The sequence below is a fragment of the Petaurus breviceps genome, unplaced genomic scaffold (assembly GCF_028583685.1).
Source record: "Petaurus breviceps papuanus isolate PSGF00001 unplaced genomic scaffold, PetGlider_PUasm1.0 90977, whole genome shotgun sequence".
In the NCBI taxonomy this organism is placed as follows: domain Eukaryota; kingdom Metazoa; phylum Chordata; class Mammalia; order Diprotodontia; family Petauridae; genus Petaurus; species Petaurus breviceps.
Window position 1 is genome coordinate 331,815 of NW_027187391.1, and position 24,295 is coordinate 356,109.

At 38.3% G+C, this 24,295-nt stretch overlaps 1 protein-coding gene, 1 long non-coding RNA gene and 1 pseudogene across 6 annotated transcripts in view; 2 read left to right on the forward strand and 1 right to left on the reverse strand.

Annotated features, from left to right (window-relative positions):
* AIG1 (androgen induced 1) overlaps positions 1-17,251 on the reverse strand; it is a 326,437-nt gene extending 309,186 nt beyond the window's left edge. The window contains exon 1 of one of the 5 annotated variants that reach the window (XM_069077428.1): positions 16,915-17,198. In XM_069077428.1, the coding sequence (XP_068933529.1) occupies positions 16,915-17,055 (141 nt within the window). In that variant the 5' untranslated portion in view covers positions 17,056-17,198. Of the gene's footprint in view, positions 1-16,914 lie in introns of all 5 variants that reach the window. The other 4 variants (XM_069077425.1, XM_069077427.1, XM_069077426.1 and 1 more) reach the window with 4 other exon arrangements.
* Positions 9,027-9,510, forward strand: LOC138153297 (peptidyl-prolyl cis-trans isomerase NIMA-interacting 4 pseudogene; annotated as a pseudogene).
* The window catches only part of LOC138153287 (uncharacterized), a 66,900-nt gene continuing 59,729 nt past the window's right edge, over positions 17,125-24,295 (forward strand). The window contains exon 1 of the long non-coding RNA XR_011166328.1: positions 17,125-17,177. This is a non-coding gene — a long non-coding RNA (uncharacterized lncRNA). The remainder of the gene's footprint in view (positions 17,178-24,295) is intronic.

Genomic DNA, 24,295 nt, shown 5'->3' on the forward strand with positions numbered 1-24,295 from the left:
CCTCTCTTTCCTTTCTCTAACCTCAACACCATCCAGGCTGGAACATTCAAACTTCTAGCCCAAAGTAGATTTGGATTCGCACCACTTCCCGATATGGTGAGGTTCTTGATCCTTCCTAGAACTTATTTCCAGAGTGAGTTTTATCTCTGGATATGGGGAAATCTCCCCTTTGGTCCCGGGCTCCAGAGCTCTTCCTCTTTACAGGGCTTCCCTTAATCCCCTTCATTCTCTGGCAGCTCTGGGATAAAGGTATTTATTTATTTCTCTTTAGAGTAAACCCTCTCACCCTGGGTATCTAGCTGTCTAGCACTTATCTTGTGGATTCTTCTTCACATTTCCTAGAAACATCTAGGCACCTTAGATTCCTAAACCTTTAGTCCTAATCCACTTTTAGGGCAGCAAGTATAGTGGAAAGAAGACTGGATTTGGAGTGTAAAAAGATTAAATTTTGTTTCTACCAGTGTGACCTTGGGCAAATCACTGGGACTGATTTTCTTCACTTGTCAGATGAGAAGTATGAACTAGATGTCCCTTTAAGTTCTAACATCATAGCATACGAATTCCTCTGAACACTGCAGTTACTCTATCAGTCTGAATTTTCCCCTAAAATCTAGCTTGTTTAAAAATGCAGACTATATTTTCAAGTGTATACCTATAAATAAATTTCCTTTCAAAGAAATCACACATCAGGAGTGTGGCCTTCATTCAGATCTTGCTTATAGTCAGATCATATAGTAACCTCTTTTTTTTTTTTAATCATTTTGACTGGCTTACTAGATGGGTAAATTAGGAAAATGATGTGGTCAAGCCAATAAACATTTATTAAGTGCTTACTATGAGTCAGGCACTGTGCTAAGCACTGGGGATACAAAGAAAGTCAAAAAGCAATTTCTGCTCTTGGGGCAGCTAGGTGATGCAGTGAACAGAGCATCAGCCTTGGAGTCAGGAGGACCTGAGTTCAAATCCAGCCTCAGACACCTAACACTAGCCATGTGACCTTGGGCAAGTCACTTAATCCCAATTGCCCTGCCTTCCCCCCTCCAAAACAATTTCTGCTCTTAAGGAGTTCAAAAATCTAAAGGGAAAATAATATGCAAAAACTAAACACAAACAAATTATATATAGAATAAATTGGAAATAATCAACATAGGTAAGACACAAAGGTTAGGGAAGACAGAGAAAGCTTCTTGGAAGGTAGCACTTCATCTGAAACTCAAAGAAAGCCAACAAAGCTAGGAGGCTAAGGGTCCCATGTTTGGGGTACAGCCAATGAAAATGCACAGTCCAGAGATGGAATGTTTTATACAAGGTTTAGCAAGGGGACCAGTGTCACTGGATCAAAGAATACATGAAGGGGAATATGATATAAGAATTTTGGAAAGGTAGGAAAGGGTTAGGTGTTTTAAATGCCAGAGATCCTAGAGGAAATAGGGAGCCCACTTGGGTTAATTGAATGAGGGGGATGACACAGTCAGACTTGTGCTTTAGGAAGATCAATTTAACAGCTGAGTGGAGGATGGAATAGAGTGGAGAGAGATTCAAGGCAAGGAGACCAACCAGCAGGCTCTAGCAACAATCCAGGTGTTAAGTGATGAGGGTTACTGAAGCATCAGCAGAGAGAAAGGGATGTTACAAAGGTAGAACCCACACGACTTGACAAGTGACTGCATATAGGGAGTTGGGGGTGAGAGACAGTGAGGAGTGGAGGATGACACCTAAGCTGGAACTTGGGGGACTGGGAGGATCAATAATGGGGAAGTCAGGAAGAGGAAGAAAGTTTAGGGCAAGGACAAGTCCAGTTGTGGACATAAACTATATCAATATCACTTATCTTTACTATGGCTTATTGCATGATTAACAACCCAGGCCCATGACCAACAATATTCAGAGTAGACAATAAGCAGCAATACATCATGGTCATCTTTCAGTTCTTCAGGTGCTCCACCCCAATGCATAGTCACCCTCTCAGGACACACCTGAAAACTCCTTTTCCCAGGTGTACAGTTATTCTACAATCTTTCCTTTTCACTTCCTCCAAGTGCCCTAATATGGAAACACCACAAACAGCCTCTTTGTGAGATACAATGTCCTGGTGAAATATCAAACTGGTATTTGGCAGCTGGCCTGACTAAAGGAAAAGAGTTGGAGGGTTTTATTGAGGGCATGTGAGGACTTGACCGAGAAATGGTGTGTGTTTGATACCAAAGATCAAGAGTTGAGGATAAAGACTAGGGGAAAGTGGGGAGAGTGCATAATAAGATAAAGTCCATGAGGGAAAGGTTTAGTGTTTTTAAAAAGGAGGCGGTCCTAATGCTGTCACCTCCATGGAATTTGACACATTTCCCATAGGCAGAAAAATGAGAACCTGTGCAGTGCTATCAAATGAATTCTAGGACTAACGAACAGCTGCTAGAAACTGAGCACCTCTAATGTTTTTAGGATAATCTCAAATTGTACATAGTTAAATGAGGATGATGAAGGCAAATAGGTCATGTTGGTGCCATTGCTGTCCTCGTCCCTCTCCCCTAGGTTAGAGGGAAATCAGAAACAGGTTTGAAAAACTTCATCCTTTAAATCAAAAAGGTAGAAAAATTGATATCTTGTAAACGTTGTCTCTGCCTACCAGGAACACTTTACTCTGACTTGAATGGAATTTGACTATTTTAATTAAGAGAAAATGGAAGAAAAGATGTAAGAACTTGTTAAGATAGAATTAGAAGTAAATACTCTTGACCCCTCAGCTGGAATCACAGAATTCTAGAGGGCCATTAAAATGGCATCATCATTTTTGACACGGAGAAAGATTATCATCTGACATTTCCCTTGCAAAATAACTTTTTTTCTTTTAAAAATCTACATATCATGGCAGTTTTAGAACTATTTTTCCATCTTGTCAAATGTTAGTTAAAAACTCTAGGGCAAAAAAGAAACAAATTATTTCATTATTGCTGGTCTACAGTGTCTAACACGTTCTCTATTATGCCTATAGCTGTACTAAGTGAGAGAAAAATAAGTCCATATTGAAAACTGTTCTTAAATGGAAAATTATTTCTTCAAACATAGAGGTCATTACTAGGAGAGTCAACCTACAATCAAAAGTAGTCAATATCTTCTGAACACTCACATCATCCTGAACAGAAAGTCAGTCTCAAGTCAAAAAGACCTGGGAAGACCTGGGTTCAAGTCTTATATCTGACATATTGGCTGTGTGAGCCTGTACGTGTTATTCAACCTCCTCAGTGCTCTAAGACAACTCTCTAAGAAAAGTTGAAAAGAAGGCGCTAAAGTGCATTGGCAGAAGGATTTTCCTCATTTGGGAATTCACTATACCAAAGGAACCAGAGGTATAATCTCTACATAACATCACTATACTATTAAGAGCCACATCGAGAGCCCCTGAATCAGGAGAACTGGAGTTTGGTTCTGGCCTCAGACACTTAACACCCACATAAAAAAACTAGCCGTGTAACCTTAGGCAAGTTACTTAAACCCAATTGCCCTCCAAAAGGCAAAAAAAAAAAAACAAACCACTGAATAAATCAATCAACATACATGTATTAAGCATCTACTATGTGGCAGGTACTATATATGGCACTGGGAATAAAAAACAAAGAATTAAAAAGTCCTTACTCTCAAGAAAGATACATTCTAATAGTGCAGAAAAGAAGCACAGATATAAGTATTTATAGAATAAGTGTAAAGAGGATAAATAAAAATAAAACAGAGAAATACAAGGTAATTTGAGAAGGAAGGAATTTGGGGCTAAAGTTTCATGTAGAAGGTGTTGCTTGAGCTACACCTTGAAGGAAGAAAAGGATTCCATGAGGAAGAGTAAAGAAGAGAGTGAATTCAGGAGCTAGCTATTGCAAAGGAATGGAGATTGGCCATGGAAGGTCCGGTGGGACTGGGGAATGTACAATGGGGCTGGAAAGATAACTGAAGATCAGGTGGTAAACAGCTTTAAAGGACAAATAGAGCAGTTTCTATTTTATCCTAGGGCAAAAAAATATATATATTTTATCCCCCAGACATCCTGGAGTTTACTGAGTAAGGGAGTGACATAGTAGGAACAAGAGGCAAAACCTGAGCCAGAGGGAATTCCAGTTTAATGTATAGCAATTAAAGTTTATATTGTAATCAGTAATTGATAGGAATTTATTTTATTGTTTTGACTTATAATAAGAATTAAGTAGCTAGACAGATAGGTATAAGGAGGGTTGATGTGTGGAAAATAATATAAACAAGCTAGTTGTGATCCTAAACACTCTGCCTAACACATCATTAATGAATATTTTCTTAATATGGAATTTACTTTTGCAATATTTATGATGAAATGTTTACAATGTTTACTTGATAAGCAAGTAAATAGTGTAAACAAGTCATGAATTTGAGCATTTTCTAAGTAGCCAAACATTTATATCTGATAAAAATGCAATGTGAGAAAAGCCAACCTTCCATAAAACTGGTATTTTGATGTTAATTGAAAATAATTATTCAATAATTAAATGAGGGTTCTGCTAGGCAACATTTGGTTAGGAACACTGATTCTAAGAACTTAAAAGTTTAAAAAAAATCTATAATTCAAATTAGAATCACTAATTCAGACTGACATTCCCACCAAGTAGTGAAATTCAGCTCTTTTGTTGCATGACTTTCAGCAAATCACTTAACCTTTCTACCAGATATGTCTGTTTTCTAATTGTAAAGTACGGATAATCTTTAACTCATAGGATTGCTGTGAGAAAACATATGTCTACAAAATATTTTCAAGAGAAGTGTCATTATGTTTACTTTAAGAGATGTGAATCTATTTCCTCAGCCCTAAAACCTGCATTTAAGGCTGCTTACCACCTATTCGACCTTGGGCAAGTCACTTCATCCATCTAGTTAACTTCTTTCTCCATTCTAGTTAACTTTCTCTAAAATAAGAGGGTGGGAAAAGATAGCCCCTACATCAAATCTCCATCAGCCCATTGTATAAACAATGTCCCTGTCACTCTGAAATTCTAAAATTCTACTTCTCAGCTTCTTTATGAAGCACAGAATATAACTTTAATTTTTGTAAAAATTAAAAATGTGCATGGGGAAATATTAAAATGATTCCTAGTGTTCTTTTTTCAGATACGGGCAGGATTATGTTTTAATACACTTAAAAGGACAAGAAAACTATGTCAAAAATTCTGATTGCTACAATTTACAGAAGGGGGATTGTTATTTTTACATTATAATTTATTAGTGATTACATTTATTTACATGAAAGAAAAGTTGATAGGCTTACAGATCTGGAGCTGGGAGGAACCTAATGGGCCAATCTCTTCATTTTACAGACGAAAAGTCCCACAAGCATCAAGAATCACAATCACAGGCAGAATGAGAAGCAACGTCCTCTGACTCCACTGCTCTTTCCCCTGTGCCTATTACCTGTGATCGGCAACCAGGATCAAATTAGGGAAGGCTGATTTTCAGTCTTTAAAACCATGCCCTCTTACTATAACTTTATGAGATATGAGTCTTAGTATAAAATGTGCTATTTTCTCAAATTGTTGTGTTGATAACTTTCTGATGTTTATATCTCCCTACATAGATCTATATCTCTAGCTATTTCTTTTTGAGGTTTTTCATTCAACAAAGTCCACTAAACCCACTTAGAACCTGACCTGTGAGTGTGGGGGGGAAGGGGGCTTCTCATTAATTAGCCAACAATAGGTCCCAGTACAGTCCCTAGTGGTCCTAGTTTGGGCCCCATGGCTCAGAGTATATGTAAATAGTAATTGTTTCGGTTTTGGTCAGAGACTCTTAGGGTCTTCCCCTATGAGACTGATTTTTTTTTTAATTAGGTAAAAGGGGACACTCCTTGGCTTATTTTTTACCTAGCCTTAATCACTGAATGAGAACTGCCTTAGTTAAACAAAAACCTGGGAAAGATCTTAGCTTAAAAGGTCTCCCATGGCATCCAGAGGCATCTCCGTTGTCCTGATCTATGTCTTGCTACTGGGATGGCTCCAGAGGAGAAAGTGAGGCTGGTGATTCTGCACAGCCCTTCCTCACTTAAATCCAATTCAACTTGCAAGTCATGGCATCCAGTCATGGTCTTCTTTGGGAACAAAGGACAAAGAAGAACAATAGAATATCCCCAAGGAATAGAAACCCACCACTTTCTAAGGCAGTCACTCCCACTTTTGGACAGTTTGCCCAGAAGACTGTTTTGGATCCCAATCATCCACTACATTAGCTTACCCCTCCCAGATTTGTATTATCTGTAAATTGAATGAAAATGCCATCTGTGTCTTTGTCCAAGTCACTGGTAAATTGGTTAAATAGCGCAGGGTCAAGTACATGCCTGAGGTAATCCATTAGAGACCTCTGGCTACATTAACACTGAACCATTTACAATTACTTTTTTTTACAGACTTGATGGAATGAAATTCATAATTATATCTCTGGAACACATCTCTTCCCCTCCCTCTCAAGAAAAAGGATGGATAAGAGAGGATAGGGAAAGGTAGCATTTCATATTAAGCAATACTTTAGGAACATCACATATAGGAGAGGTTGTATGGTGCAGAGATTTGAATGCTGGCCTCAAAATAGAAGACCACAGTTCAAGTCTTATTTCTGCCTGGTTCTATGACCCTAAGCATGTCACAAACTGCTAGAACCTGACCCTCTAAAATTACCTTCTATCTACTCCCCATGAAACTTGTAAGTTCATAGTTATATGTATGTCTTGACCATTAGAATGTAGGTTCCTTGAGGGTAAGGACTGCTTTTGTCCTTTCTCCTTTTTCCCCTAACATAAAGTCTGGTACACAGTAAGTCCTTAATATATGTTTACTGACTTCACATCAAGTCTCAGTCCAGCATTTGCCCATATAAATTAGTAGAGAGTTTCCTTACCCAATGAAATCACAGGTCTGGTTTAAAAAAAATAAAAAGGCTCCTAGAGCTCACCTTGTAAATACAATCTATAGAATACAATACACTTCTCTGTAAGGGTTATGGGATTTAAAGATCTTCCATGCCCCATTGGACTTGCTGATGTAGCAGGAAGGGGCGGAGCAAGAGGAAGCGGAAGGCAAGCTAGAGTTCCTGCAGGGGCCGGAGCTGCTGGGAGCGCGCTTCCTGGACGCTGGGTGGTTGCTGTGAGTGGGGAGAGGAGGACCTTTGCCTGAGGTAGCCTGTTCTGTTTTAAAGGCTTGAGAATGTGGGTGCTTTCTACTTTATCTACCTGTGCCAATGTCATAACTACTCTGATGGCTTTCACTTTCTGGTTTTGGGACTCAGTCTTTTGTTATTTTAATAAATTTTCTAGCGTATTCCCCCATATGGCAAGCATGATGTATTTTGTGATGGATAATTATATCAGCATATCTGTAATTTCCATAGGCATTTTGAATATGGCATTGCTCATACATTTCAAAGTGGCCCTCAGCAATCCTCTCAGTCTCTCTCTCTGCCTCCACAAGGGTGCTGCTTCCAAAAAGTTCTTCTGCCTCTCTCTTATGTCTCTCCAAATCTACGTCACCAGCTCCTCCCAGTTCAGGACTCTCTTTTTACATCAACAAGTCCATCCCACAGGTGGGATTAACAAGCTCTGGGTTTTAACACAATCAGTTTGAAAACCAAGCCAATACAGGGGAATCTTTATATTCCATTACTATCACACTCTCTATTGATGAATATCTCCTTTTTAATTTATTTTCACAGCAGCTCAATTTTGTAGGGAGATTTGTAATCTCCCCAAATAGAATGCTCTCTAAAAGATACCTGCAAAACACTTCATATTCCTTTGTGATATGAACAAAAATAGTTTTATCTTCAATCAACATTACCTCAAGTTTAGTCTCTACATAATGCCAACAAGAATCTTTTCATATCTCCCATCAGCCCACAAATACATTACCATACACACTATGTATAAACTCAGTCACCAATATATTATTTTGAAAAATTTGATGAATTTTATAAAGAATATTGAATATAGGGGCAGCTAGATGGTGCACTGAATAAAGCACCAGCCCTGGAGTCAGGAGGATTTGAGTTCAAATCTGACCTCAAACACGTAAGACTTACTAGCCGTGTGACCTTGGGCAACTCACTCAACCCCAACTGCCCTGCCTCCCCCCTCCAAAAAAAAAAAAATATTGAATATAGGTTCTCCAATACAGGGAGTGTACATGAATGCATTACTAAAAAAGGAGCTTCATCAAATAAATAGACTGATATCAAAAATTTCTAAAAGTTTAGTATTTTTTTTCATTCAACAGGACTCAATGAATCCATATCAGCTGGCTATGGTTAGCACAGACAGTTTATTAGATCACAGGAAGAGCACTATTTTATAAAAACAAACATCACAATAGTATTCATTAAAATGGGATTCTACTTGCATTTTCCAAGGGGGCATATCTGTAGTATAAAATTACTACCATGGACTTAAAAGGATGAAATAATAAATTTTCAAACCTTCAATATATTCAAATAATTCATCTACATTTAAATAGAAGTAATTGACATTATCTATCTGCAAGACCAGAACACTATTAAAACAGAACCATTGTCTTATGGAGAAAGAAGGCCCTGACTATAAGGAGCTATTCTACTCTAAAACAATAAACTGGGCAAGTGGAAATAGCCATTTAACTATTATAAGAAAAAAAAGTTTTCTCATAAACAAATGTATGTTATAAGGTAGAATTCCACAGGGAGAAGATTCTTTATATTTGCAATGAATAGGTAAGGGGCAGTTACAAAGCAGAAAGGTGGGGATTAAGCTACTTCCAGAGAATTTAAATTTCCATTATTACTTCCCCAGTATGGATAATTCTAAATTCAAGTCAAAGCACTGCAATGAAAGTAGCCCAAAACAAACTTAAAATAGTCAGTTTCTGAGCACCTAGTAAAATTCAAACATCTTCTGGCCTGAATCCATAATGTGATTCAGGAAGTCTGTCAAGGGTCCCATCTCTTCATCTTGTTCCATGCCATTCAAGATAAGTCCTAAGTCAAAACCTCCTACTAATTTTAAAGAGAATACTACTCTTAAAACAGAGGCGGTGGCCACAAAGTGGAAAGATGGCGGCCAAGGGGAAGAGTGGTTCCAGCAAAGGAGGGAAAGGGGGAGCAGCTTCTGGGAGTGAGGGTGCAGATAAGAAGGCTCAGGGTCCCAAAGGTGGTGGAAATGCAGTAAAGGTCCGACATATACTGTGTGAAAAGCATGGCAGAATCATGGAGGCTATGGAAAAACTGAAGTCTGGAGTGAGATTCAATGAAGTTGCCTCCAAGTACAGTGAAGATAAAGCCCAGCAGGGGGGAGATTTGGGCTGGATGACAAGAGGATCCATGGTAGGCCTGTTCCAAGAAGCAGCCTTGCCTGTCAGTGGCCTGAACAAACCTGTGTATACAGATCTCCCAGTGAAAACCAAATTTGGGTACCATATTATCATGGCTGAAGGAAGAAAATAAACTGATAAATGAGTTGAAAAAACCAAACAAACAGAATACTACTCTTAAAAAAGACATAAAGATCCTACAACCATTTAGCCTTATCCTTTATAAGAATTGAACACTATCCTAGAATACCGGACTGCAGGATTTTTTCAGTCAGCCCTGGTTACAGGAACATCTGATTCAACATGGAAAATCATACCATTGTTCAGGCTTTCCCAGTTCCCGTTTCTAGGAGTAACAAGACATTTCAGATGACTATAGAAAAACAAATGAAAACCCTACAATATACCAACAAATTTTCCTAAATGCCACATAATGAAGGGAAAATAAAAAAGAAACCTCAGCCAATGCCCAGAGAATGCGCTTGTAATTCCAGCAAGATTTGCAAACAGGGAAAAGAACCAACAATTCTTTTCTCAATTCTTCCATGTTTGATAGACAATGCACAAGTAATACTCCTAAAGAAGATAATTTATGTAAAATACTTGATAGACTCTCCCTTTCTAGATTAATGCATTAATTTGATCCTACCAATCAAATAACATGCATTTATCCAGGACCAGCCTTCCACTGTTTCTTGAGTATTCCACTCAGAAAAGTGAACGAAATTTAATCCAGGGTTTTTACTGGTCTTTACTTCTACATACTACATTACTGTTCTGTTAGGTAAAACAGGAGTGCTGCTATATAATGGCATAAAGAAATTCACCTTAGGAAATTTTATTACCTATGTTAAATTACGCCATAAACTCTTACCTAAGATATATTTTACTATATGGTAAGAACAAAAATCAAATTTAAAATTTAGCATTTTATTCTACTTCTTAGGAATATTTATCATTGTAAATGGAAAAATATGGCACCCTGGGGATGTCTCAGAGGCCAAAGAAATGTTTTAAAAATTGATTTCTCAAGTCCCTAAAATAAAATAATTTTAATGTAATTTCACTTCTTCCACACCATCATATGGTCTGGCTATGATTTTATTACCCTTTTAGTACTGAAAAAGAGTAGAAAATAATCTAAATTCAACTTTACTCAGCTGCTCCGGGTCTAAGAATAATGTATTTAATATTTCCCACAGTACTCTGCGCATAGGAGAAAGTTAAATGACACCTTAAAGATCAGTTAGTCCAACCCCCTCATTTTTTTTTTTTAATTCTGGACTTCAACACCAAATAAAATGAACATTTGCATATACAAAGTAGAATAGAAAATGAGAACTATATGTGAAACTGCAAATCTCTATTACATGATGCTGTTTCATTTTAGCATACAATAAATGGAACAAGTAGCTTTCAAAGCTGTCCTCCTGTTCTAGTCTATGGATATTTTTTTTAATCCTTAGGCAATGACTCTTGCTTTTCTTTTTCAAAGTTACCATCCTAGTCTCACACTGCCTCCCAACTCTACAACTCTACCATACATCGAAGGCGGATGGGGGGGGGAGGGGGGAGGGAGGAAAAACCCTTATAACAAATATGCAAAATCAAGCTAAACAGATTCCCATACTGGTCAGTCCAAAAATGTATATCTCTTTCTGCAACAAAAATCAGTTAACCTCTTTTTCAGGAGTTATAACCCCTCAATTTTATGCTTAATGATCTTGGGGGCCAGAGAAAATTGAAATAACTTACCTAAGGTAAAACTTTAACAAATCGCAGTTAGGATTTGAATCCAGTGCTCTGCTCTGAATCTCATTTTACAGCACTATGCAAACCTGTACATTTGGTTGTTCATTAGGGTACATTCCTCAATATTTATGGTGCATAAGTGTCTTATATCAGAAAAAACCTAAACTCAGCTTTCACAAAATAATGACAGGTATAATGTACCTTATTATTTGCATCATCATCATCATCATCATCATCATCATCATCATCATCATCATCATCATCATCATCATCATCATCATCATCATTATTATTATTATTATTACCAAGTAGCTGGGTGGCAAAGACTTGGAAATTCAGTTGCCTTTGTCTGATTTCATCCTAACAATGCACATGGTTTTTTGTTTGTTCGAATGCCTGTGCAGATTACAAATGTTCTGTACACTGGACCCTTAGAGAACTACCTTAGAGGAATATGGAGAGGTATAAGTATGAGAGAGTCAAAAAACCACGATGTGTCAGTCAATATCTGAACCCTGACCTCCCTGACTCTCAGGCCAAGTTCATTCCTGATCATTCCATACTGCTACTCTCAATTTTATTTTCTTGTGAGTATTATGAATATTTAAAAGCTGAGAAACTAATTTTACCCTTTGACTCAGCAAATCTCATTACTAAGATATTATCCTAAAGAGAAAAGGAAAAGCAAAAGCAGAATCTAAACAAGCAAAAAAAAAAATTAGAATTTATTTAAAATAGCAAAGTAATAATAATAAAAACCTGGAAACAACTTATATGTCTAACAACTGGAGAATTGCTCAACTAATTAGGATTGCTAATTTAATACAATATTAAAGCACTTTAAAAAAATCAATAGGAATACAAAAAAATATGGAGACTTATGCAGAGTAATGCAACCTCTGACCAGCAAACAGCATACATATTGACCTGGATCCCCAGTCAAAAAACAAAAAAATAAGACCAAAGATGGCTGAATTTTAGACTTGAAAAGGGTCAGAGAGCAAACTTGTCAAAAACTATGTTAGTTTTATTTTACTCTGTTAAAATGTGCGGAGTATCACTGTTTTTTTTTTTTATCTCCACATCCACCCCATCTTCCTTAAGCAGTCTGCATACTCAGTCCTCTAGAGTAAAGATTCTTCCTTTCCCTATCTACCAGTCCTTCCCTTCTTTCTTCAAATATGCCCAACCTCCCCCATTCTTTTAAAAATTAAAAATACCTTCAAGAGACACTTCCATTGGCTTATTTCCCTTTCACAACTAAATACCTAGAAAAAGCCATCTACAATTCACTGAATCTGCTTTCATCAGACTCTCTCATTCATTACTCAATCCCTTGCAGGCTGGCTATCCAACCTCATCACTCAACTGAAACTACCCTCTCCAGTTACCAATGATTTCTTAATTGCCAAATCTGAAAGTCTTTCCTCAGTCCTTGTCCTTGTCCTCGTTGGCCTATGTGCTTACAGCTGATGTTGCTACCATTGACCTACATACTCTCTTTTTGGGGTTTTCCTGTCATGACTCTCAGTTCTTCCTACCCATTTGGCCACTCCTCAGTCTCCCAATGTACTTCAATCCTCACACATCTGATAGATGCCCAGTGTTACGTTTCTGAACATTTCTTTAGGAGATACTTTTTAGAATTAGCTGGACCAAAAAAATACCTGTGATTTGGTAACAGATAAAAGTTACCCAGGGATTCAATCTTAGATCCCAAGGATTGGAAGAAAAAAAACCTAAATTTATTTCACATGTAAAACAGGATTATAAATATAACCTTCCTAGGTGAAAGACATTTGTACACCACTGTTCTACTATTGTTAGGAACAACACTTTTTTCCTGGTGTGCCTACACAAAATTCTTCTATTCATTGGTGAAAAAAATTATTGGGGAAATTTGCTGAGGTTACCTCCAGCAACAAACTTCTCTTCAGTTTTTACTATCAGTTCTAACTCTACAGTGATGACAGTCACTGGGAGATCTGAATACAGTAGAAATATTTATAATATAACAACCTAGTAAACACATGTAGCTTGAGAAAATTCAATTTTCTGCAAATTGATTTGTTGTTGTTCAGTTGTTTTGTGATTCTAGTCGGGGTCTTCTTGGCAGATACTGGAGTGGTTTGTCATTTCCTCTCCAGCTCATTTTACAGATGAAAATAGGATGCAAATAGGATTAAGTGACTTGTCCAAAGTCTCAGGCCAGATTTAAACTCAGGAAGATGAATATTCTTGACTCCAGGTCCAACACTCATTGTTCCACCTAGCTGCAAATTAATGCCAAGTATTACTGAAATCAGGATAAAGCTCATGGTTCTCTTACATCAGAATTACCCAAAAAGTGACCTTACCACTGAAGATGTGGGAAACAAAAATCAAGTCCAAAACTGATATGAGATGTCAAGATGAATAATGTTATATAACTCCAATGGGAAAAGGTCAACTTAAACACACACACACACACAAATGAAGAGTGAAGTGGAAGGAATTTAATGTAGTCAGAGCATTTGATTATACTAAGGAACATGACAGGTTTTTGTTGTTGTTTTAAGTAAAACCAAGTAGAATTCCTAAAATATACTGAATAACAATTTCAGAGCTGCTAAGATCTAATCCTTCTTTTGAAAATGAAGAACCTAATCAAAATCTCTAATAATAAAAAAAAAACAACACTTTGCATATGTATTTTTTCTGAAAGTTTCCAAGTAACCTTCTCCAGGGAATTCTAGGAATTAAAGATTATTCCTACAATTAAAAAAAATACATGTTTACAGAAGCTGAAGACTGTATAACTTTCTTAAGGCCACATACCAAAATAAGTGAACAATTTCATTTCAACATGACCTAGTTGACTAAATTCAAGGACTGATAGTATATTATATAAAAATTGATATAAAAAGTATATCATATAGCTAATATTGCAGAATATATAATTGTTATATACCATTCAGATACTGGAGTCAGAAAGTGAGGAAGACTCATTGTTGTGAGTTCAAGTTTGGTCTCCCACACTTGCTAGTTGTTTGACCCTGGGCAAGTCACTTAACCCTGTTTGCCTCAGTTTTCTCACCAGTAAAATGAGCTGGAGAAGGAAATGGCAAATGGTATCTTTGCCAAGAAAACCCCAACAGGGATCACAAATAGTTGGAATTAACTGAAAATGACTGAACAACTATATCACTCTTGAAAGGCAGTATAATATATAACGACAAGAGCATTGAACCTGGAGCCAAAAGACCTGTATCTAAAACGAGCTTCTGCTATTTACTGTGTAATCTTGGAAAAGTCACTTAATTTTCAAGGCCTGTTTTCTCACCGGTAAAATGGAGGAGGTAATAATATTTACATTGACTCAAAGGGTCATTATAAGGAAAGTATTTTGTCAACCTTAAACCACTATACAAATGTAAATGGCTGTCTTTTTTTTTTAAGCACTAAGTCTACAACATACTCTATCTGATCTGGGTTGGAATGCCACTTACTAGTGGTGTCATCATTGGCAAGCCACTAATCCTCTTTGAACCTCAGTTTTTCCAATTGTAAAATGGGTACAAAAGCTGTGACAATCAAATGAAAAGGAATTTCTAAACCTCAAAGCATTGGTGATAGTTATCATCATGTTAATTAGAAAGTGTTACCTAAAAGTATCCAGTTCAAATCAACTATCCAACATCTGATGCTATACTACAAAATGTCTATCACAATATAACCCTTAAGGAACCACAGGGGTATCAAGCCACAAAAAGACTACCACAGCTGCACTACTTTATTTCTTTATATTTTGTGAGTGCTAACATAGCAGAAAACTGCCATATTTGAATAATGCCCAAACTCTTAAAATTTTCTCAAAAGTACAACAGGATCTGCCTACATCTGCAGGGAAAATTTTCTGAGAAAAAAACATCCAGCAAAGTGTTGAGAAGGGAAACTGTAATGGAGGAAGGGTAAACATTAAAAGAAAGTTGTTACACCAGCTTATAGAATTAGACAGAGCCTGGAGGGTTTCTAGAGTCCTCTAGTCCAACCAGCTCATTCTACAAATGAGGAAACCCAGGGGAAGAGAGGTTAAGCAACTTGCCCAAGAGTAAGTCAGAGACAGAATTTGAATCCAAGTTATCTTAGTCTAAATGCAAAGCTCTTTCTTGAGTTCTAAGAATTTTTCCTAACTGGTCCTGAATTCTCCTCCCAACCTTGTCCTAGGTCTTTATTCTAATTCTTTTCCTTTCTCTACTCCTCACTACCAGATCCATGCCAGAATCTTAGAGATGAAAGAAATCTCAAAGATCTCCCAATCCAATCACTCTCACTCTAAAGATGGGAGTAGATTAAACGACTTTTGTCACACAATTTATCCCTTTTGAAGCCTTTAAATGTTCAATCAAGTTCCAACCTCACTTTATCAGGAGCCCTAAGCAAATGTGGTCTGGACAGTAGGCCAGAAAGATGCCACCTTATAGTTTGGATGGATTCTCCCAATTTTCTTTAGTAGCTATTCAGCTCAATATGGTTCCCAGACAAAAATGACACAATGCAGTATAATGCCCAGGAAGCTTGGAGATATTATAGGGTGGGAGATAATATACTTGAAAACATTTAAAGTACAAACCCTCTGGAAAAGTGTAATACTAAGGCAACATTATTAAAGACCAAAAGGACCCTGAAGTCTACTTGAGAACTGACAATAGACTTTTGTTTACTTTTACTTGTAACTACATATTATATCACTTCACATTTTCAAAAGAGTACAAAGTCCTCATGGCAGCAAAGAGGAAAACCCCTTCTCTAGATAGCCAACTTTTTACACGACCTTGAAAAATTTCATTTCTTTTTTCCAATTTTCCATTCCACTAGCTGGGCATTTTTTCATTTGAGCTCTATGAAGAAGTTATGATTTGGGGTAAATTTTTTGGATCATACCTTATAAAACACACACACAGAGATAACGAACACCTGCATAACTTCTCACCAAATTTACACAGAGATGGTTTTCTGAAGGATAGGCCCACTTTCCTTGGGGCCCCCCCGCCACTTAAGATGGATCAGTTCTGAATGAATGGACCAGCCTGCAATAGGTACTACGAAAAATAGGTACTTTTTGTAGACCATTACACACATATAATGTGATCCAGTTTATGGGGTAGTGATAGTGTTCACACTGCAGGTTGTTGTTTGTCCTTCCTTCTCAAAGAGGACCAAGACATACTACAAAAGAGGAGATTCTGCTTTTTGTAGACTATAGCTCCAACCTAAAGGATAACGAAAGTGTCCAGGATACGAAGTTAAACTATTCGGAAAGAATATTTTTTAAAAGTTTCTCTCCAAAACTTGCAGAGTTTATAAACACCCGCAGAATGAGGATGAGGGGCTGGGAGGGGGAGAGATAGGCTATAAAGGGATGTTTCAGAGCGTTTTCTGCTCTTCCGTACTGATTCTCACTTTGGAAGAAGGCAGCCACGTCATCGCACAGTTGGTACTGTGGAGGTCAATTTAGGGGGCGGTGGGGTCAGACAGTAGGAAGTCAATTTCACAGTCAAGGTCGTGAAATCTTGCGCTAGGAATGGAAGGGAAAGGCGGGGAGGAGAGTGCAGGCGAGGGGAGGGGAAGCCTCCTGCTCCGCCTCTTCGGAGCCGAAACCCGCGTCTCCCCCTCCCAGGATCCCTCCCACTCCACTTTCCCCACCAGGTGGTGGAGGGAGGGTCACAAGATGTTATGGTAGCTGGGAAAGCATGGGCTCGGAGGTGTGTGCGGGGTGTGATCTCCCCGCGCGCACACACGCACACGCACACACGCAGTGTCACGCACACATAGGGACGGGCGGCCTTACCAAGTCTATGAACGTCAGGAATTTCCAGCTGCCTCCGTAGGTCTTGTGCGCGGGCATCTCTATGGCCTTGTAGTTGCACAGAATGGAGCAGTAGGACAGCAGAATGGCCACTCTCAGCACCTGGCAGGGGATAAGCGCCATGTTCGCAACGGGCCTCGGCTCTGCCGCGAGCTCTGCACGCCGTCCCGGGGGGAAGGGTGGGAGAGCGGGAGGGCGTTGCTGGGGCCGGCCCGGAGGTGCCCGGTCTAGGGGGAGGGGCGCAGGTAGGTGGAGAGGGGAGAGCGGTCGTGCGGGGGCGGCCGGGGCTGCGGCTGCAGCTGTGGCGAGTGCTCTGCGGGTGCGCGCGAGGGGCCAGGGGGTGGGGGCGTTCTGCTCGCCCCACGGGGAGGGACCCTGTCGCGCGCGCGTGTGTATGTATACGGATTTGTGCGCGTGTGCGAATGCCTCATGCGCCGCGCGTGGGGCCGGAGCGAGCCCTGGAGGAGGCGGCGTCACCTCCTTCGTCATCGCCGTCATTATCATTTTCCCCGGTCTCTGGGTCTCTCCCGAGCCGAGGCATTTGAGGAGGTGGGGTGGCGATCACGTGTGCAGAGCGTGGGAAAACGCCTCCTGATTCTCCTTGGTCTGCCTGGCCGCACTGCGTGGGAAGGAGCCCGCCCGGGAGCGTGCGTGCGTACGCATCCCCGGGAGCTGGCCCCTGTGCCCCGGCACTGGGCATGGGAAAGTGGGACGGGAGGAGGCAGGGCTTAGGGCCAGATCTCGTAAAGCTGGACTTCATCCCCCGGAGATGATTAAACTTCTTTTAAATATATTGATAAATGCGTTATGTCTTGTCTAGTGTGTCTGTTTTATCTGTATCCTGTCTATTCTATCATTGCTGTCATCTGTCTATGCATCTATATATCGTGTCCATCATCTATCTAACCTGTTTATCATCTATCTATAATCTATCTGTCCAGTCATTTATCTATATGTTCTGTTTGTCATTTATCTTGGCTATCCTTTATATTCCATCGGTCTGTCCATCTATCCTATCATCTGCCATGTCATCTATCTATCCTATCTATAATCCATCAGTCCTGTCTATCATCTAAGAAGGGCTCCAAAGACTTCACTAGATTGCCAAAGAGGTCAGTGGCACAAAAAAGGTTAATAACTCTGTGGTTAAGGAATGTTGCTCCAGCAATATGAAAAGGGTGGGGACCAAGAGCTACAAAAGAGTATTTGCTGAAGTGTGAAAGTGTAGGATGTGGGAGGCAAAACAGTTCATTATTCACTAATCCAGTGTGGTTTTTAGAGGGAAAGAGAACTTCTGGGCAGGTTATAGGGTTTTTGCCCTGGTTGTGGAAATTGACAAAATTTAGGTGCTCAGTAAGTGCTAATTTCTGATAACCATTGAACAAACCTACCCCTTGGCACTTTTAGACCTGATTTATTTAGAAATGCTAACTTAATCAAGGAACAGAGAGTCAAGGATACTTAGACTGGATTTTGTTCACCTTAAAAGAGGAATAATTCTAAGTTTCAATTTTAAATGATTCTAAGTTTAAAGTTTAAATGTAAAACCTAACACCAAACTGAATTTCAAAAAATAGGGACACTTTTGAGATAACATTGTTTATTTTGCTAAAATTCTAGTGCTTCATGGAAGGAAAGCAGTAGTTGATTATACTCTGGTTTCCAGTAAATGCTGTCAGGCTGAAATTGCATCAGTCTGTGGGCAGCAGTTGGGGTTTTTTGGTATCTTATTTTTTTTTCATCAAGGGATCATATTTAAGCCAAACAAATGCAGGGTCAGATCATGAAAAGACAACATAGGTATTTCCTGTGGATCCATTTAAAAACAGGTGTCTTCTGCAAATAGTCTCTGAGTCAGAGGGTGTGGATCTAGAGAAGGAAATGAGAGGTAGGGGAAGTAGCAAATAATGAAGGTTTTCCCAACTCAAACTAGATATGAAGAAAAATAACACTGAATAGCTTTATATTAACAGAAGTTGATTTCAGATATCCAGAGATTATCCACAGATAACTACCAGCAAAGAATTATCAATTAAAGTGATGTATGTAGCCATATTCCTTGGTAGAATCTGGAGTTTGCTTTTAAAATAAAGAACCCACATATCACTGACATTTTGAATTCTCAGCATTGTTAAAACAAAATATAAAGTGGACTCTACTCTTACACATAAACTAAACTTCCTAGTACCTTTATCTTTATGGCTTCCTTCTGACCTTTGTTTCTTACTTGTCACTCAGAAGACTAGTATGGCATTACTCAAATCTCATAAATAGCTTCTTCATCCTGTGTTTAACCAACTTAATTTAAACAGAATAACCATTTTCATATTTTGTTAATGATTTTGATAGGTACCTGATTTTTGTTTTATTTGCTAGCATTTAAGTTTCCAACTATTCAAATAAAACATCAATCTGTAAATTTAGAGCATCTGCATAAAAAATGACTAATGATAATTTTAGGACAGAATGTTTTGTGGTTTGACAACACCTAAATAAGTCCATAAATATGGCAATTTATTGCCCTGATTTTCAGAACTTATCTAATATTTTTGTTCATGTATTACAGAGGAATCCTACTGGAAAAAGGTCAATAAGCATTTACAACTGGAATTAGTATTTTTTAAGGTAGGCTCCACATCCAGTGTTTTCATTCTTACAATGGCTCAGGTGTTCTAATGCTTTTTTTTTTTTAAGCAAGGAAATAGATATTAAATGTTAGTCTTAAAACATCATTGTAAGTTTGTGATTCTTTTTTTGAACTATTTTGCAGGACTAGCACTAATTCTACAAAACTCAAAGGACAGGTAGATAATTAGGAGCCAAGGAGAGGGCCTCTAGTTGGCCAGCTGTTCCAAACTCAAATGGATTTATGATTTCATTGATTAGGGAGTAAATTCCCTCCAATGATGCTTATGACAACCCATCCATATCTGCTTATGCTGTTCACCTCTTATCCATGTTTTCCCAAAAATTCAGCACAGAGGATCAGTCTAGCATGGCAGAGACAGACCTTCCTCTTATCCCTGACATCCTTAGAGCAATAGTGATACCACAATTATAATACATATTGAACTAGATGGTCAGTATTTCCCATAAAACTTTTGCTTTTGTTTTATAAGAGGAAAATATACCTTTATGGGAGAAATATATATGTGTGTGTGTGTTAGTGATTTTTAATGTTTCCCTTTCTACTGCACAGTTGTGAGGAAGAAACACCCTACCCAATCTGATTTGAGAGATAAAATTGTATGTATATAAAATAGCTTTGTTCCATATATTGAAGCAATAGGCTGGTCATGTGGCAAGAGTAAGAGATGACAAACAGCTTGAGTTTACCACTGTTGCTCTAAGGATGTCACAGAAAAGAATAAGGCCTCATCCATGTTGGATCGATCTCCTATGGTGAATTTTTGGGAGAACATGGAATGAAATCACAATGGAATGAAATGAAACTCAAATCCATTTGAGTTTGGAACAGCTGGACAACTAGAGGCCCTCCCTGTGGCTCCTAATTATCTCATTGTCCCTTGAGTTTTATAGCATTAGAGCTAGTTCTGCAAGTCAGAGAGGCCCTTAGAATTGTCCTGTAGTATTCTTGTAGATACTCCAACTTAGCCCCTAGGATTTCTTTATATTCAGTCTTGCCTTCTTCTTTGTTACACTGACTTTGTTATAAATGTATACAGCCTTAGCTCCTAAGCTGTAGGTGAAAATCTCTCAGGTTAAAGAGTTCTTTGGAGGTTTCAAGGAATCAGACAATTAGTACCATATATTCTCTTAAAAGAGTCATTCTTCAAACAATCCATATCCATTTAATTTCAGGGAGAACAATGTAGGCTTGGTTTTTACATTATCATCATTATTATCATTATCAGTAATTATTATGCCCTTATTAGCTGTTCTAGGTATTAGAGAAAATAGAAAGTTTAGATAAGATTTAGTTCCTCATCTTTCCAATATTCTTTGTTAACTCACCAATCATTGCTGCCATGTCTGTATCAAGCAAACATTTTCCAGTGTTAGGACATGAGTCCTGGAAGCTGCCAAAAAGCGTAGTTTCCACATGAATATACCCCAAAGCTATTTTACTAACACAATAATAACTTAAAACCTAGGCAGCCTAAGCCAAAGGTTCTGCCCTATATGCTGATTCCTGGATGCCCTAAAACCACCCCTGTTTCCAGAGACCCTACTCTAGCACCTTCCTTCCCTATCTATTCCCCTACTATATACTCTGAAATTCATAGAAACTGGAAACTTTATACACACAAGGAAAGAAATAATCCATAAATACGTCAAAGAATACAGGGAACTTTAGAGTATTAAAAAAATAATAATTTCCCCAGTTTTAGTTTGCTAAATCTTGCTAATTAGTTACCCTTTGTCAGACTGGTCAACATCACTGGTCATTATTGGTAAAACTGAATCTGAAGCTTCACTCATGAGCTTTTTCCTATACCCTACACTAGGAATCATGGGTTTTTTTTTCTTTCCAATATTATCCATAGATCATGATTCCACTCAAAATTCAGGATTTAGCTTATTGAGCCATTTAAAAATCTGTCCCTACAGCCTTTTCTAATTGGAACTGACCCAACTTTCTTACCTGATTACTGTTCCTTTTCTACAGATTGGCCCCTCTCTCAATGGAATAAATGTAATGCCATTATTTATTTAGTGGTCTATAAACAAAAGGGAGTTGTTTTATCAAGGTCCCATCTTAGAATGATATCCTCACATCTGATGGAAGAATTGGAATCAACCCAAATACTCAGAGAGTAAACAATAAATCTGTAGCTAAATAAGTTATTTTCCTGAACTATATACATATATATGTATGTATGTATGTATATATACACATGCACATATATATGTATATGATGTATTAAGATGTTACAAAAACTTTAGTGCAGTTTAAAGCTTTAATAACTTCAGAAGCAAAAGTGCTACACTTAGAAAAACACCCTTTGGGGGCAGCTAGGTGGTGCAGTGAATAGAGCACTGGCCCTGGAGTCAGGAGGACCTGAGTTTGAATCCGACCTCAGACACTCAGCACTTACTAGCTGTGTGACCTTGGGCAAGTCACTTAACCCCAATTATCCTGCCTTCCCCCCTCCAAAAAAGAAGAACATCATTTGGAAGTTTGGTTATTTACATTTCTTTTGCATATTTATTTTTGTGGATTTTGAATAATAAAATTTTAATTTCAATAAAGTGGAATACCCTGTCATTGAGCATTGCAGGTACAACAATTTCTGGATGATACTTTCTCAGACTGGTAGATTGGTAGATCACTGGAATAAACCCTTGGCTTGATCACCTTGATCACCAGCTTGGGCTCCATTAGACTTTTTCTTGAGGGTGTCACAAAACATTTTTTAAAAAAGATTTTGTATATTCCATTGAAAGGTTTTGGCAGGGAAAAGTTCCTTCAATGTTACAGAAATGTATTTTTTTTTAACAGGTTTGATGTTCAGAGATAGATAGGAAACTAAATCCTCTATAATAATTTCATCTGGACTTAAAATTTTATTGGTACGGGGAGATTCCAATATAGAAACTTCCTCTGTCAATACAGGTTTGGAACCTTTAATTTTAGAAAGTTGCCCAGGGCTTTGAGAGGTTAAACAATTTGCCCCCGACCATATAACTAGCATATAATACAGGACTAGAACACAGACCTCCCATCCCAGTTCTTCCATTTGGACTTCTATTCATCATGCTATGTTGCTTCTGATTGACAATAAAAATAGTATTCATTCTACAGGGATTTTACAGCTTACAAAGTGTTCTCCTTGTCCCAGTTCTATGAGGTAGGGATTATATACAGCTTTCTCATTTTACAGATGATTGAACAGGCACAAACTCGCTGAACTGAGGTCTAAATCACAAGATCCTGTTTCTACTGCTACCACTAAGAGCACACTCACTATTAAAATGTTAAAAGACTTAGAGAAAGGCCTCCAACACACTGGTTAGATTTCCTGTGGAAGACTTAAGGAAGGAGACAAGAACAATCATAAAGCATGAAAAGGTGTGGATAACTTAGTCGAGTAGTGTGCTGGTAATCAACAACCCCAAAATGTATGCACAATATATTTTTAAGTTTAATTTACTTTATTAGCACCTACCATCATTTTTTAAAGTCTATGCCAGGGGAGGGAACCTGTGCCCTCAAGGCCACATGTGGCCTTTGAGGTCCTTGGGTGTGGCCTTTTGACTTAGAATAAATCCTTTTGTCTTTGGGATTTATTCTGTGAAGTTTGGAGTCAGTCATAGGGCCCCACTTGAGGACCTAAAGGGTCACATATGACCTTGAAGCTGCAGGTCCCCCACCCCTGGTCTAGACAATCAACTAAACAACAAACCCTGCTTGATTTCTGGAATTTCGCTATTTCTGTGGTGCAAAATGCTTTTATTTTATTATAATTTTTTTTTTTGCTTTTTGGAGGACAATTGGGGTTAAGTGACTTGCCCAAGGTCACACAGCTAGTTTTTGTGTTAGGTGTCTGAGGCTGGATTTTAACTCAGGTCATCCTGACTCCAGGGCTGGTACTCTACTCACTGCCACCTAGTCACCCCAAAATGCTCACATTTTTAATGAAAATTTTTAACAATTTACTAGCACAATTTTGCTAGGCCTATACTAGTAGAGAAAGTACCCATAGACTCAGTTAAGACCACTGTTCTATATAAGACTTGAGACAAAAATGAAACAATATCTGCTTTCAAGGAATTTATGTTCCGTGAATAAAATGAATAAAAATATATATGAAATAAATTGGGGTGTGGGTAGGTGAGGTCATTAGCAACCAGACAGATCAGCAAAGACTTCGTGGAGAAAATGACTCTTTAAGAGGTTTCTGAAGGAATAAAAGGATTTTAAGAGGCAGGAGAGAGGAGAGATTATCTTCCAGGTATAAGAGATAACTTGTACAAAGATTAGAGTACGTGATCTGAAGTATTATGTATGAGTATCAGCAAGAAGGTCCAATGTGGCTGGACTGTAGAATGTACCAATAGGGTGCCAACAGGGTTGTTGTAAGGATCAAATGAGATAATTACAAAACAACACAATGCCTGGCACATAACAAATGCTCTAGAAATATTAACTAATAAAGCCAAACATAAGAATTTGTATTTGATCCTAAAAGCAATAGAGAGGAAGTCTTTGGAGTTTATTGAGTGGGGACTGACATTTTCAGATTGGCACTTTGGGAAGATCATTTTGGTAGCTGTGAATGAGATATAGAAACTCGAAATGCTTAAGGCAGGACTGTTGTACAAGTCTGAACAAGAGATGATAAGAGTCTGAAGTAGGTTGGTAGCAGTGTAAGTGGCGAGAAGGGGAGGCTCTTAGAGA